Source organism: Lynx rufus, unplaced genomic scaffold (assembly GCF_022079265.1).
Source record: "Lynx rufus isolate CCGP_SWC_20201006 ecotype Redwood Valley unplaced genomic scaffold, mLynRuf1.p SCAF_3, whole genome shotgun sequence".
NCBI lineage: Eukaryota > Metazoa > Chordata > Mammalia > Carnivora > Felidae > Lynx > Lynx rufus.
Window position 1 is genome coordinate 1,524,068 of NW_025814845.1, and position 16,537 is coordinate 1,540,604.

The 16,537-nt window shown below is 56.2% G+C and overlaps 1 protein-coding gene across 1 annotated transcript in view; it reads left to right on the top strand.

Annotated features, from left to right (window-relative positions):
* Positions 1–16,537, top strand: part of PPP2R2C (protein phosphatase 2 regulatory subunit Bgamma) — a 138,132-nt gene that overhangs the window by 70,189 nt on the left and 51,406 nt on the right. The window contains exons 2-3 of the mRNA XM_047091543.1: positions 13,476–13,573; positions 15,604–15,769. Of these exons, the coding sequence (XP_046947499.1) occupies positions 13,476–13,573; positions 15,604–15,769 (264 nt within the window). The remainder of the gene's footprint in view (positions 1–13,475; positions 13,574–15,603; positions 15,770–16,537) is intronic.

Consider the following 16,537-nt stretch of genomic DNA (forward strand, 5'->3'; position numbering starts at 1 on the left):
CTGGCCGGGCCGGACTGGGCCGGACCCGGAAACCCCAGGCTTCCAGGAGAGAAGGAGTGATGGCCGGGGCCAGGGCAGAGGCAGGAGAGGCGGGCACAGGGGGCCGTGGGCTGTGCCAGCTGTGACCTCAGCGTCCAGCTCCTGAGCCCGGCCCCCCGGCCCCAGAGCAGATGCAGGCCTGGCAAAGGACCTGGTGGACACACTGATGTGATGAGGCCCGAAGGGTGTCCTTGTCATTGGGCCACTCGGCCCTGCTGGCCCATCTGCCAATGGGCGTCTGAGGGACTGGCTGCCAGCCTGAGCAGAGAGGCCGGGACCCGTGGGCCCCAGGCGTGGGAGGACCCTGGCCAGCCAGCCCGGCCGGGCAGTAGCGGTCAGTCTGGGTCTGCGTCAGGCCCCCCTCGTCCTCTCCCACAGCGGCTTGTCATCCTGGCCCCCGGAAAGCACACTGCCGTTTCCAGAGCCCTCCAGCGTGGGCGGCTCTTAACACGACCATGGCACAGATGGGGCAACTGAGGCTCAGAGGGGCGAGATGACAGCCAGGAGAAGGTGGGGTTCATAACCAGGTCCCCCAACAGCAAATTCACCACACCTCAGCCCCCCTCCGTGTCGTGTAGAAATTCTTCCCCTCTGCGCTCTCTTTCAGTTTCCAGATAGTTCTGTCGGTTTGCGCGTAGAACAACAGCGTACCGCTGATTGCAGTGAACGGCCTTTGAGCAGTTGATTGTTTCTGCCACGCACTTTTGTATATGTTGCCTCAAGTCCTCACAGCCAACCCTGAGATAATAGCATTGTACCCACTTTAGAGATCGGGAAACCGAGGCTCAGGCAGCCCCAGGGAAGTGGGACTCCTGCTCCCAAACCTCCCAGTGCTTCACCGGTGCTCTCAAACGTTGGGGCACGCCACAGGAGAACCTGTCAAAACGGATTCCAGGCACCCAGGATTCTGATCCCCTGGGTCAGGGCAGGGCCCTAGGAGTCTTCGTCTGTAGGGGAGCCGCCCAGGTGACCGTGCCGTGGGCTTTTCCAGGAGCTTGTGCTGTGAGGAAACGGGCAGGGAGTGGGTGGTGTTCTCTGAGTCCCTTTCACCTTGACCCTGTCCCGAGGCCAGCTGCTGGCCCCAGGCCACCTGGCCACCTTCGGGGCCCGCGGGGGGTCTGTGTGATTGAGGGGCGGTGCCTGGGGGCTCTGCTGGAGTCAGATCTGGGGAGTCGCCCCCGCTCTGAGCACAATCTGACCTGGCCTGGAATCGAACCCCGCCGCCTGACCGGGCCCTGCTGACCACAGGCAAATCCACAGCTGCCCCCCGCCCACCTTCCCCAAGCCCATCTGCCTCGCAGTCCCCCAGGCCAGCGGCTACCCAGCAGGGGCCCGTCTGACCTGGCAGGGAGGAGCTGGCAGCCACAGCCCCCGCCCTCCCTGGACCCTGCCCCTCGGGGGGCACCCACGGGAAGGCAGCACCGCCCTCACTCTGGCTCACAGCTGGCAGAGGTGGGTGCCACCGTGGGTCAGGGGTCCCGGGGGGCAGGGCCACTCACAGGCTCCCAACCCCCACTCAAGCCTGCTGGCGCCTCTCCTGAGGAGCATCACCGTCACAGGAGAGTCTTACTCGGCTGAGAAAGGACCCAAGGCCACACGTGGGGGGGACCTTGACCCCATGCCAGGCGAGAGAAGCCAGACACAGAAGGCCACACACTGCATGATCCCAGTCACAGGAAGGGTCCCAAAGAGGCAAGGCCGCAGAGTCAGAAGACAGGTGAGTGGTTGGCAGGGAGTGAGGAATGGCCGCGGACAGGTACGGGGGCTCTCTGCGGGGTCACGGGAATGTTCTGGAATTAGGCAGCGGTGATGGTCGCACAACAGAGCGGATCCACTAAAAACCACTGAAACGTGCAGTTTGAAGCATGAACTTCGTGTTCTGTGAGTTCCGTCTCCGTTTTTACAACGGATGCTGAGATGAGAGCAGCAGCACCAAAATCATTGTGATGCCAACACATCCCCTAATAGCTGTGGAACCAGCGCGGAACCAGACAAGTGAGCAAGTGAGCCGCAGGGGTGAAGCAGGCTCCCGCCATCCCCGCTACTCCACCCTTTCCTGAGAGCCGCTCAGGTGGCCAGGCCTGCGCCCTGCAGGGAAGGGGCTCTGCCCGCCCCTGGAAGAGCTGGTCTCCCTGAGTGAGAGCCACACATAGGAGGAGCAGTAGTCATTAACCCCTGTCAGATCGCGGTGCCCCAGCCCGAGCTCCCTCCGCAGTTTCTGCTGTCACTTGGAGTCAAATTCCAAGTCCCTGCGCCCCCCCCCCCACCCCAGCTCACGTCCTGCCCCTTTTACCTTCATGCACATGCTGCCTCCTTGCTGACCTGCAACAGACCAAGCTGACTCCCGCCTCTCAGGGCCTTTGCACGTGCTGCTCTCCCGGATATCTGTGTGGCTGCCTCTCTGGCTTCCTTCGGGTCTCTGCTCAAATGCCCCTCCTCCAGGAAGTCTTCCCTGACCTACCCGACTAAAACAGCACCTCCTCTTCTATCCCCTTTACTTTTATTTTGCATCATAGCTCTTACCCCCTCCCCGGAAAAATAATCTAGATTTCTATGAAAACTTGCTTATTCGTGTCCTTTACTAGAGAGTGAGCTTCCTGTGGGGAGTGCACACTGCGGAGTTCCCTGTGTATGCAACCGTGCTTGCGATACAGTAGGTGCTCAATTACTGTTCTTTTTAAAAATTAAATTAAGTTCTTTATTTTTTATTTTTATTTTCTAATATTTTTTAATGGTTATTTATTTTTGAGAGAGAGAAACAGAGTGTGAGTGGGGGAGGGGCAGAGAGAGAGGGAGACACAGAATCCGAAGCAGGCGCCAGGCTCTGAGCGGTCAGCACAGAGCCCGATGCGGGCTCAGACTCACAGACTGAGAGATCATGACCTGAGTTGAAGTTGGACACTTAACTGACTGGGCCACCCAGGTGCCCCTAAAGTTAAATTTCTTATTGTAAAATAGACCCGAGATAAAATTTACCATGTTAGCCGTTTTTAAGCGTGCAATTCAGTGGCATTAAGTACATTTATGGTGTTGTGCAGCCATCCCCACTTTTCCATTTCTAGAACTTTCTCCCCATCCCAAACAGAAACTCTACTTTTGGGGCAGTCTTTTATCCAGCAGCCCACCTTACAGACCTCAAACCCTAGCCAACGTTTCCCCTTTAAACAATAACTTAATAACTCTCCCCATTAGCTAACATTCTTTCGAGTGAATAAATGAGCGGTAGACGGATTAACTGAGTGCCTCCCCCGTGCTAAGTGATGGGCAGCTCAGCCTTCCAACCATCTTGGAGGGTGCGTGTGGTTATCTTTGTTTCCCAGGTGATCAGATGGACTCAGAGAGGTCGTAAGAGTGGGGTCTGAATTCAGATCTCCCACCTGTAGACAGTGACTGCCCCGTGGAGTAGCTATGCTGTGAGGACATAACGACACCGGCCCAGCGCCTCCCCCCGGGCCTCCCTCGGTCCCCCTCTCTCCCAAGGGCGTTATTCGAGCCCCATGTTCCCAGAGTCCCGGCTCTGGCTGGCTGACCACCGAGCAGCAGGCACATTTGGGGGCCACAATTCCTGGTGGCAATATTCCGTTTAACCTGGAGCTCTTGGGGCAGGTGCTGGGAGAATGGAATTATTTTTCAACCTTTAAAATTCATTCGTACTCAGCCCAGTTTAAATGTTTACACTCCTCGTCATCCCTTGGGTCTCCTGTGTGGGCATGCTTTTCTTTTATCAGGCTAGCTCTGGGGAGGGATACTCTTGGGGCTCTTGGTCCCGTGTGGTCCCCACCCCCACCCCCTCTGCCCAGGAGGGGGTGTGATTTTAGAGGGTGGTGACTGAATCCCAGGTGTGGGGTGGGACTGTAGCTCCTGTGTGACTCCAAGAGGCAGCAGGGCCGGCCCTGTCTCCCACCTGTGGGCAACTGGGGCCGGGCGCCCCCTTCCTGCCCTATGTGTGAGCTTTGGTCCCCGGCAGGCAGAACCTGGGGTCCTGGGCCTCCGGGCTGCATGGGTGGGAGGTGGTGGCGGCTGGGACCCTTGCACAAGGCCCTCCCCAACCCCCCCCCCCCAGCCCCTTTGCATTTTCCTCCAGCCCCGTGAGCCGAGCACCTTCCGAGCAGACCCACCCGGCCCGGCGACAGCGTCCAGCTCGCCCCACGTGGCTTCTGCCCACAGGCTGGGAGCTGCTCCCCCAACCCCCGCACCACGTTCAGGCCGCAGAAGGGAGCTTCTCACAGACCTGCTCTGGGACGGGGGCTGGGTTTCTGCAGCAGGACTTGAAATTCAGCAACAGCGTGATCATAGCTCCCAGTTGGTGCCAGGACCCCCCCCTCCCCCACCCGGGGAGCCGGGTGCTTGCTCCCACATGAGCGCAGGTGCGCGAGGGGAGCTCAGCCACTCTGCGGTGGTGTGCCCGCCCTTTCATCAGACCTTAGGGAGTCATCTTCCCTGCCCTGGACGAGGCCTTGGATGGGTCCATGCTTGGATGGTTACCCTCATAAGTAGTCTGTTGTCATATACGCAGCAGTGACTGTCCGGTCCCAGGTGATGGTCCAGAAGCTGACCCAGAGTTGGCATTTTCCCTTCTTTGCCGCCATAGCAGCCTGCTGGTGCCGGAGGCCGACAGTGGGTAGGGGCTGGGTCTCCCGGCTTCTGCCTGCTGCCCCCAACCCCTGCCTGCTGGGAGGGCCACCAGGGGGATGGGCCACCTCCTACTTCTGGTGGCTTTTTCCACTCTAGGTGGACCTAGCAGGTGGATGCAGCTGTCTGGTTCTCTTGTGGGTCCTTTCCTGGGTGTTCTGGAAGTTTCCTGCCAAACGTCTCATGCAACCCTTGACCCAGGCAGTCACAGCTATATATCTGGTGGCTTTCCTGGGCCCTGGGTGCAGTGGTCCTCTGCTCCTGCAGAGGACCTTCCTTCTGGGAAGCCAGCAGACAGGACTAAGATGACCGATGCCAGCTCTCTCCTTTCCCCCGGAGTCACATGGGCATAGGCCATTGTGTCCCCAGCATAGCCAGACCCCGACACCCGGCTTTCCCAGTCTTGGGTCTGGGTCCGCTGCCCTCAGGAAGCATACTCTGGAGCTCTGCGAAGGTCACACTAGGCTTGGGAGGGAAGGTGTGGGTGGGGACCCTGGGGACCCTCCCCTCAGCACCTGCTTTTTCCCAGGAAATGTCTTCGCCAACCCCCACTCCCATTTTTGACCCCTTTAAACATCTTGAGAAAGTACCAGGCCTGGGGCCAAGTTCAAGGACTCTAGAGCCAGCCTGCCTGGGAGTAAGTCCCAGCTCTGCACACACCAGATGGGCAGCTTTTGGCAAGTTATTAATCCTCTCTGTGCCTCGATTTCTTCATCTGTACAATGGGAACAATGGCATCACTCCAGCAACTTGGGGGAGCTAAGAGGATTTAGTTCTGTGCGTGAAGTGCTAGAACACCTCCCGCAAGTTCCAAGAGGGTTTACTATCACCGTGGCCTGTCCTGGTCCAAGGGGTCAGTTCCTAGAGCTGGTTCTCAGGGCCACACACTGTCCAGGTTCTCAGAGCTCCTGCTGCCTTCGCTGTCCTGATCCCTGTCATATGGGGCCTCTGTGAGTCCTATGACATTATCCCTGTTTTCCAAGGGAGGAAACTGAGTCTCAGGGGATGGGACTTGCTGCCTCCCACTCCAAGGGCCGTCACAGGCCACCGTGACCTGAAGGAACCAGGTGTCAGCATGGAGGGCTCAGGGGCCTCCCCAGAGATGGGACATTTGGGCCAAGACCTGGAGAACCATCAGAATTGTCTGGGTGAACCCGGAAGGGACGGCACTGTCGTCAGAGCACTGTGTAGACAAGGCCCCTTGGTGGGGGAGGGAGCGTGTGCCTGCCTGAAAACCTAGGCTGTTGTGGAGAGCTTTTTCTGCTCGGGAAAATCTCCCCTTTTAACTTTTTCTGATCGGGAAAGTCTTCCCTTTTAAGTGATCGTGCCGCCTCCAAAAACAGGTGATCTACGGAGCAGAGCTGGGTGGGTGGCTGTTCTTCATTTTAAAGAGGCCGTGACGCGGCTCTGCCTGGCAACCCCCGTCCCAGTCAGCCCCTGCTGTGTAACAAACATCCCCAGAACTCAGTGGCTTCAAACAAGAAGCCTTTATTTTTGCTCCTGAGTCTGCAGGTCTAGTGGGTGTTCTTAGGCTGTGCTCACTCACACACTCGTGGTAGTTGTGGTCGGGAAGGTGCCTCTGCTGGTCCTGGTGGGCTGTGTCATTTTTGGGGACCGGCTGGCTGTAGACTGGCCCGGTGTGGCCTCCACTGCAGTGGCTCATCCCTGCCATACATGCCTCTCATCCTCCAGCAGGCTGGCCTGGGGGTTCGTGGTGGCACAGGGGTCCCAGAGAGCAGGTGCTGCGTGGCCTCGTGAGGCCCGGGCTTGGAGCCAGCACCTCTCGTGCCCACCCCATTCTTTTGGCCAAAGCAGGTCACAGGCCGTGCAGGGCCAAGGGTGGGAAAGTAGGCTCTACCTCGGGAGGGGAGGGGCTGCAAAGTCACCCCTCCCAGGGGAACCCAGAGAAGGTGCTGGGGAAGCCCGCTCACCCAGGGCTGTCCCAGGCTCACCCTGTCCCTGTCCCTGCCCCGCTGCCTGGCCTCCTTCCTCTCACTGAGCTTCCTTCTGCGGTAGGCGGGCGCCTCTTCCCTCCTCTTTCTGCCCACACCTCCGTCCTCATCAGCCTGACGCCTCTGACGATGCTAATTAAAGGCATTGCTCCCATCAGAAGGATCGGGCTGGGCTTTCTGAGGCCTCCCCTCTGCCGCGAGCCCCGACATCTGATGGATCATTAATGGTGTCGACGGCACTTACGGTGACGGGCGGTGATGGACGAGCAGGGCAGGAGTCCCCCCCCCCCCCGCCCCCGCTGCCCCGACCAGCATCTTAATCTCCCCTGCAGGTGTGTAGGCTTCTGCCAGAGTTTCCAGGGAACTTTCCAGGCCACAGAATCATTTGAATTTCACATAAACCCTAGGAGAACTGTGGCCAGACAGGGATGACAGTTGTGGCAACCGGGGCTCAGAGAGGGTGAGTGATTTGGGTGAGGTCACACAGCTAGTACACACCAGGGCTCGACTGGAGTATCTTCCTCTGGCGACAGTCACAGCAGATATCCTGGAGATCCGCGGGCTCCTGCCCCCACGTGGCACCAGCCGGAGCCACAACCCGGGGTGCAGCCCGTGTCCTCCAGGGCTGGCGTGTGTGTGGCCTCTTGTGTTAGCTCTATTCTCCCTCGGTGTCAGTTGTGGCGGCCGAGACAAAGGGCCATGAGCTCAGTGGCCTAAAACAACAGAGATCCCTTCTCTCGCCGTCTGGAGGCTGGAAGACTGAAAGCAAAGCATCGGCAGGACCGTGCCCCCCCTGAAGCCTCCAGGGAGGAACCTGTCCCCCAGCTTCTGGTGGTGGCCGGCACTTTCCCATGTTTCTTGGCCTCCGGATGAGTCTCTCCAGTCTCTGCCCTGTTGTCATATGGCCTTCTCCCTGTATGTGTGTGTGTGTCCCTGTGAAATCACATAGGCTTCTTGGTAGGACACCAGTCATTGGATTTAGGGCCCACCGTAGTCCAGTATGACCTCATCTCAACTCGATCATCTGCAAAGATGACCCCAATAAGGTCACAGTCATAGGAGGTTAGGACTTCAACATATTTGGGGGGGGGTGGACACAGTTCATTCCACAACACCACCCGTGGCTCCAGTTCCCAATGTGGACCTTGTCACTTGGCTGGTCACATCCAACACCACCTCTGATTCTTCTAAGCCCATACTGGGCCACAGCGTGGCTTTCTGGCTCCCCGAACCGGGCGGCTCTGGGCTTCCCCTGCTGGCACTGCATGGTGGCCATTTCCAGGGAGGTGACAGGTGTCTCCTGGTGCCGTGGCCCAAGCTGCCGCTTCCAGCCTTGCCTTTGGAGGAGCCGAAGGAGAAGGAAGAGGCGACCTCTCAAGTGGAAAGGCAGCATGGGCTTTCGTGGGATTTTTCTTCACCCGTGACAGGGTGACTCGGAGCCACCACTGGCTTGTCAGGCGGCTTGGCAGCCCTCACTCAATGGCTGAGTGGCACTGTGAGACCCTGTGGTGTGGGTGCAGGGACACACTGCACAGGCCCTGCTGCATATGTGACCTTGGGCAAGCTCCTTGCCTCTCGGTGACCAAGGTCGCTTATCTGTAAAGAGAGAATGATGATAGGATAGTAGGACTGTTCTGAGATTGGATTTCTGGCCCCTGGAAGGCCTTAACTGAAATGTCTTCGTTTGCTTTTCGTTCTTGAGGAATACGTCCACTGGATACAGAATTCTGCGTTCACCGGCTTTTGAATTCTCATTCAGCCCTTTGAACGTCTTCTGGACTGCATCCTTTCTGATGAGAAATCGTCAGTCATTGGAGGCCTGATGCCTCTGAATGTGACATGGTTTTCTTCCAGCCACTTACAAAATTCTATCACTAATTTGGTCCTCAGTCGTTCAACAGTTAGGTGTGGCTTTCTTTGTATTTATCCTCTCTGGAGGTAACTGAGCTTCTGAAATGTGTCGCTGGTGCCTTTTCCCGTATGGGGGATTTTTTTCAGCCGTTGTTCCTTGAAGTCTTTCTCCTACTCTATTATCTCTCTCTCCTCTCCTTCTGGAACCACAATTACGTGTGTGTTAGACATTTGACATTGACCTGCAGATCCCAGAAGATCTGTTCTTTTTTTTTTTTTTTTTAATTTATTTTCTCTCTTTTTACTTTGAGTAATTCATATTGAGGTATCTTCAAGTGTAGTAAGTCTACTGTCACCTCAGATTTTCTGTTAAGCAATTCAGTGGTCTTCTGTTTCAGACACTGTATCTTTTTTTTTTTTTTTTTTTTTTTTAGAGATTCTTTTTTTTTTTTTTTTTTAATTTTTTTTTTTCAACGTTTATTTATTTTTGGCACAGAGAGAGACAGAGCATGAACGGGGGAGGGGCAGAGAGAGAGGGAGACACAGAATCGGAAACAGGCTCCAGGCTCTGAGCCATCAGCCCAGAGCCCGACGCGGGGCTCGAACTCACGGACCGCGAGATCGTGACCTGGCTGAAGTCGGACGCTCAACCGACTGCGCCACCCAGGCGCCCCTCAGACACTGTATCTTTGCAGTTCTAGGATGTTCATTTGGTTATTTAAAAAATAGTCTCAGTGTGCCTGGGTGGCTCAGTTGGTTGAACCTCCACCTTTGGCCACAATCTCACCGTTTGTGAGTTGGAGGCCCACATCAGGCACTTTGGTGTCAGCAGAGCCAGCTTCGGATCCTCTGGCCCCACCCCCCTGCCTCTCTCTCTCTCTGCCTCTCCCCCCTCAAAAAATAAACATTCAAAAAAAATTTAAAAAAATAGCACCCTCAAAAAAATAAAATAAAATAGTTTTTATTTCTCTGTTGAAATGTCCTTTCTTCTCAGTCAGCGGGAGCAAATTTTCCTTTGCATCCTTTGAGCATAGTTATAATACCTACTTTAATTTTTTCATTTGCCAGTTCCAACATCCGGGGCATTTCATGGCCAGTTTCCATGAATCATTTTTATATTAAGTATGGGTGATGCGTTCGTATTTCTTTGTATGTCTTCATATAATTTTGGATTCTGTCCTGGGCGTTGTGAATGATGACATTGTAGAGATTCGAGATGTTTTTTTATGTCCCTCCAAAGAGCATTTTTTTTGTTTTATTTTGTGTTTGTGAGCAGTTAACTTGGTTGAACTCAACTGTAAACCCCATCTCCGGGGTGATGGACAATAGCACAGCCTCAGGTCACTTCTTTTAGCCATCGCTGGGTTGCTTGGAATCTGTCATACGCATGTGTGTTTTGTAGCCAAAGATTTGGGCAGAGTTTATATGCTGCATTTGGGGACTTCCTCAGTCACCCTCCTTTCCAGAATTTACTCCCTCACTTTCCAGCTGCTAGGATTTCCCCAGTCCCTGCCTTCTGATTTATTGAGCCTTAAGAGTAGGACTTTATGTCTGAGTTTCAGTAGCCCCATGGCACAGACTGGGGCCTGTCTTCAGCCATGAAAATAGGAAACTTATCCAGTGAGTTTCAATTGCTGATTTTTCTGCAGGTTCCACCTGTACTTGGTTCCCTCCAATGCCTCAGGCAGTTGTGTTTTGTTGTTTCATCTGTTGAGGTTTTATCGTCGCTATTGGTGAGAGAGTTGATCCAATAGGAGCCGCCAGCTATTTCCAGAAGCAAAAACTTCTATGGAGAGATTTAGAACAGTGCCTGGAAAACAAGCACTTTAAGAACGTGAGTTCATATTATTGACCACACTGCTGGGTTCCCTTCTGTGGTCAAGGTGAGAGGCAACCTGGACACGGACCACCCCCATGTAGGAAGGGGTCCATATTCAATGAAGGACCCACAGTGAGCATGAGACTGTAGTTGTAGGAGAGACCGCTGAACTGGGGTGCAGGGGTGGTCTCCAGGAGGGCTTCCTGGAGGAGGTGGTATTGGGACTGGATATGTGTCAAACATTCCAAGATGAGAGACTTTCTGATTTCAAGGTTTTATTGATGAGATTTTCCAGCTCTCAGGGGAAGTAACCTTGCCTATGGCAACCCCTAGAAGATACTTCCTGTAGCAATAAATAGATGTGAAACACCCACCAACCTGAGGCCTGAGGGAGCGGTGCCATGGTCTGCTTGCTCCGTAAGTGTTTGTGCGATGGGACTAGTGGGGCTGGAGGTCGGGATCCCCAAAGCCGCACAGTGAAGTTGAGCCGCCATTCATCCCGCACACGTCTGGGCTGGCCACGGCAAAGTGGGTGGAGGCCAGAAGCAAGGCCGAGAAGGAACTTTCGTTTCTCCGTGCAGTAAATTTTAGTAACTCATCCTCGCTCAGAGTCGCGATCCTTCCTCCTGGACCCTCACACCCCGTAATCCCACTGGAGCTTCCAATCCCGGGCAGACGCTATTATAGCCAAAACACTGAGGCTCAGAGAAGTGGCGTGACCAACCCAAGGCCACACAGCCAAGACGCTGGAGCCCAGACTCCAACCCAGGACTTCAGACCGGCCCGTGAGCAGCTCGGGAGGTTGTCCCCAAGCAGGCGCCTCCACGTCTCCGGCTGCCAATGGAAAGAATAGTTGTGTCCCCCTCGGGGGCTGGCGTGAGTCTCAAAGGAGGCAGTGGATGTGAAAGTGACACATAAATTGTAAATTGCCTGCAGATGTTAGCGTCTGTTACTGTGGAAACCGCCCAGCATTTAAGGACTGCGTTCGCTCTGGGCACCGGTGGTCACGTTGGCGTTTTAATTTAATAGCATTGTTATTCTTCCGTCATGAAAATAATATAAATTATGCATATGTCCAAACTCATCAACTTGGATACATGAAATATGTCCATTTTTATGTATCGCTTATACCCCAAGAAAACTATTACAAATACACATCCATTACAGAAAATTGAGAAAACGTAGAAACGTGGAAAGAGAAACAAAAATACTTTATTTCAACCATCCCAAAGCGCCCTGTGCCAACGTGGTGGGGAATCGTTCTTCGGCTTCTCTTTCCTCTGCCCGGTGTGTTTGGCATTTAGCACGGCTGTGATCATTGGTCTATATCATTAAAAACACTTTATGCACAATTTCGTACCCTGCTCTTTGCCCCTTAGGGGCTGCTGATACGACGTAGCGGGAACCCAGCTCTGAGGGCTCTGGTTCCGCTGGTCCGGGTTCGGGGCCGGCTGCCCCACGGAGGGCCCGGCCCTTTCCCAGCTCCGGGCTCCACAGGCATTTACATGTTCCCGTACAGCCGCTCTCGCCGTCTTGTCTTGTCTTTCTAAGTTCAATGAAATGTGCCTTTATCTTGATCGATGAAAATGTCCAGCCCATCATCCCGCTTCAAAACCACCTTTTCTCTTCTCTTTTCTTTTGCTGTCAAAGCCGGCATTTACCTATGGCTCCGGTGGCCAGTGCAGGCCGGAAGCGCCTCTAAAAGGCACCGGTTGGAAAAGCAAAGGGTGTTTATTGAATAGAAATGCAAAAATCACTTGAGGTCTTGAGTAAGAGGTGGCCGGTGCTTTTGAGAAGCAGCAAGGAGCCCCGTGTGAGTGGAAGAGGGAGGTGGGCAGGAGGGGAGATGAGGTGGGGGGGGGGGAGAGGTGTTACCTTTTACTGAGTGAAAAACAAGACGTAACAACAAACATTTTTTTTTTTTTTTTCCTGGCGCATCTGCAGATCTGCTGAACTAGGCTGGGTTGGGCTGGGTAAGTGGGGAGGCAGGGGCCCTCCTAGGGGCTGACTCTGTTGCGTCCCTCCCCCTCCTCCTGGGACTTTGGGCTAGCACAGGCAGGTCCTTCTGGAAGCGGGAGGGGTTCTGGATGGTGGCTTGTCTGCTGGTGGGTGTCCCATAGGCCAAAGGAGATCACACGGCCAAGCCCAGAGTCCGGGAGGGAGGGGGTCTGGGAGGGGTCTGGCTGGGGCTTGCCCAGCCCTCAGGGGGAAGGCAACACCAAGTTCTGTGCGGGTGCAGGAGGGGAGTGACTATTTGGGCTTCCGATGCGGTCTGCCTCTGAGGACCAGAGACCACTCAGGCTTTAGACCACTCTGAGACCTTTGCTTTTTACCCTGAGGTCAGATGGGTTTCGGGTGGGCCCCCTCTTGCTGTGCTGGGGCTAGCTTATAGCGGGAGCAGGGACGAAGCCAAGAGGTCCTTTCGCGGGCTGTCAGAATCTTGCGGGGGCGAGAGGTGGGGAGATGTGGGTGGAGACTGGGTGTATTGCAAAGGCCGAGCCAGTAGGACTGGACGGGGCAGGGGAGAGGGGCAGAGAGAAAGGGGTCACAGAGACTCCCAAGGCTGGGGCCCGACCGGGGCTGGGGGGTATGGAGCTGCCACCACCTGAGAGGGAGGCTGCAGAGGGAGGCTTCGGGAGGGAACAGCGTCTGGTTTTGTGGACCCGCGGAGGGTTTCGGGCATCACTCTGGCAGCTGTGGGAGAACCGGGCAGGGGCTGTGATCATAGCTGTGGTTTGTCGGAAAGTAGGTCCACCGTGCTAAAGCCGGATCAGAGATTCTGGTGCCTGCAGAGCCCGGGCCAGGAATGTGAAGCTTAAGGGGGTCCCACTGACGGGGGGGCTCATGCGGGGCAGGGCTGACCACAGTTGGTCCCAGGGGCCCCCAGAGTAGGGCTAGTGTCCAATTTGTAGCCCGGTCTCCCGGCCAGCACGTGAAACCCCCAAACTGCCTCTGGAAGCACGAGGGGGACAGAGTAAAGCCCACGGACGGGTCCTGCAGCCAGCGGGGAGGGGACAGGGGGACCACTGGCCCCTCGTCAGGGCACCTGACCCTCGGGCTCCTGCTTCCAGATGGTGGCACAGCCCAGGGGTGCGTTCTGTGCGGGTGGGTCCTAGTTCTGTGGACCTGCACAGTCCTGGGGTCCTAACGAGCCACTCCTTCCTGTCTCTCCCCCCCCACAGCTGATATCATCTCTACTGTTGAGTTCAACCACACCGGAGAGCTGCTGGCCACAGGCGACAAGGGTGGCCGGGTCGTCATCTTCCAGCGGGAGCCAGAGGTGCGGCCGGACCTGGTGGTGGCGGGAGGGGGGCTACACCCAACGCGGGCCCTTGCTCATTCTGCCCGGGATCCCCGAGAGGCACTCAGGACGGGCTGTTGTCCTGGCATAAGGCTGAGATTACTGCCCTGTGCCTGGGTGAGCCGGCGCTGTCCCAGCCAGAGGTGGGGGGACAGGAGGACTGGGTTTTCTGCAGGGGTCAGGCGGGGGTTGGCGATGAGGCTCAGCCCCAGGCCTCGCCCTGGTGAGGTTTGTTGTCCAGCAGAATTCCGGGTAAGACCGGAGTGGCCTGGATCAGCCTACCCGGGGTGGGGGGTGGGGGGGTATTGTTTCTGAACCACTGAAAGAAGCCTCATGATAAAAAGGTCCCCATTTGTTGAGTACCTACTGTGTGCAGTCCCCTTGCTATGCTCTTTAAGGACGTTTCTCATTTACTCTCCACTGCCCACCCCAGAGGGTGGGGACCGACACCCATTTTACAGACGAGGACACTTGGAGAAGTCGCCCAGCCAGTGAGCAAAGACCAGGGATTGAAATCAAGACGCCAGCCTGCCTCCAAGGGGTGGGAGGGGGGAGGGTGGCATCCCACACACCAAACCCGTGCAGGGATTAGATGCTGAAGACAGGATGGTGAAAACCAAGGGGGTCGGGGAGGGGAGGGGGAAGGGAGAGGAGAAAGAGAAGTGGAGGAGGGGCGATTGAGAAGGAGAGAGGGGAGGAGGGAGATGTTGCAGACGCAACCCTGCTCCATCCAGTTCCGGACCTGATTGAGGTCAGACTTCACCGTGCTCACCCCCGTCAGCCTCCTCACGACAGCCCCAGTGGCACAATCAGGGGCCATTAGTGGTCTCATTTCACAGATGGGGAGACCGGAGCTCAGAGGGTGTGAAATAGCTTAGCAAGGACACATAGCCAGAGAGTGGACAGCTGAAAATCGGTCACCCATGCACCGTGGCCGGAGCGTGCTGATTTCACGGGGACCAGGGTAGCCGGCCGGGGATCGCAAAGCTCCTTTTTGCAGAAAGAAATTAAATCGCAAGATGCAAGTTTCTCAACTCTGAATTTTTCTCCTGTTAATGGTTTTCTTTATCCTGGTCCCGCTGACCTTCGTTGTGGGCAGCGCTCACGGGACAGAAAGGGAGTTAGCCAGGCATCCAGGGGAACTTGAAAGCTTTCCGGAAGCAGGACAGGTGTGGAAACACAGCAGTAGATGCTTTTGGAGAAAGTGAACAGGAACCTTGAAATCGTGCGTGGTGGAATGTCTCCGCTTTGCTCCCAGGCAGGTGATACTTCTGGTAGAAGCTTCATGTTGTCACATAAACTGAAATCGTCTGCTGGGACAGTTGTCCCTCTGCCCGCAATGGATTCCCCACCGCGCTGTGTTGAGGGATCTACCTCGAGGGTCCGTGTTGGGAACTCGCTGCCTAAACCGGGGTGGGCCTGCCGAGGAAAGTCGCGGGGACGTGACCGGCATTGCGGGATATTCTGCCACAGTGTAGTATCTGTTCCAGAGCACGTTCATTCCTCAGGTCAGGCCTCCTGAGTTGGACACTCAGACTGGAGGAGCAGGCCAGAGCCTTGGCCTTGGTGTCAGACCTCAGAGGCACGGGTGACAGCACCTAGTGGACACATGGCCTTGGGCAGGGGTGGTCAACTCATCTCCAAGCCTCCGCTTTCCCATCTGTAAAATGGGGAGACTCACGGTGCCCACCGCAGAGGGGCCGTAAGGCTAGAACAAGACGAGGAGTGAGAAGCACTTAGCTCAGTACCCCGCACGTAGTAGGTGTTCATCAAATGCGATGAGGTAGCCCGGTTGCTGCTGGTTTTACTTATTGGACAGAGAAGGAGACAGGGCTTGGTTTCCTTTGACCCTGGCATCGGGCCTGCGAGCTCTGCTGGACACGGGCCGCCTGGCAGTCGGGCTCTCTGAGGGTTTGGTCAGTGCGTCCCTCACCCCTGCCTGGGGGGCTGCTCCCACCCCACCCCTGCCATTCTGGAGCTCAGGTGTCCTCGTCTGGGTTTTCTTGCAGAGTAAAAATGCGCCTCACAGCCAGGGCGAGTATGACGTCTACAGCACCTTCCAGAGCCACGAGCCGGAGTTTGACTATCTCAAGAGTCTGGAGATAGAGGAGAAAATCAACAAGATTAAGTGGCTTCCGCAGCAGAATGCCGCCCACTCCCTGCTGTCCACAAACGGTGAGGGGCCGCCCGCCTGGGCCCGCCCTGGGCCGTCAAGTGCTCTTTCCCACCTCGCTTAGGTTGTGAGCATTTTCCCAGGTCCCGAGAACCCCAAAATCATATTTTGAGCAGCGCGTGAATTCCCTGCGGTGACCCCGCTGTGTCTTAGCCTTTTCCTGTGGCTGGGCATGAGGCTCGTTCCCACTATTCCAAGCAGCTGAGTCAGGAATGGCTCCGTGATTACTTTTTTTCGGGGGGCCTGGGGGGAGCTCGATAGTCCCAGTGAAGGAGGCAAGCTTAGGTCTTCTGCAAGAGTGCGGCTGCCACTCTTGGGGGTGGGGTGGGCTGCAGGACGGGCACGGATTTAGGAGCCTGGCTGGCCACCTGACCCTTCTGCCCCAGGGAGAACGCGTGCGCCCCCAGGCCCCCGACTTCCTGGCCAGACTCCTTGCTTCCCTGAGCCTCGGTTTCCCCACCTGGGCAGCAGGGTGCATGCAGCTCCCTCCCTTGTGTTGTGGTGAGGGTGATGGGAGGTGACGACCCCCCCCCCCAGCACCCTGAGACCAGCCAGTCCTGCTGCAGTGTGCGTGAGCCTCACAAGGCGACACCACCCGTCTCCTCCATCAGAGCCCAGACTCGGTGCGGCTGCTAAGGCATCCTTGAAATGGCCCAGACTCAACCCCACCGACCCAGCCTTGTGCCCAAAGGCTGCCCTCCCTGCCCCTCGCCTGGCCACCCAGCCCTACCATCCATCCTTATCCCGGAGACCTCCACTGGGTGTCACCT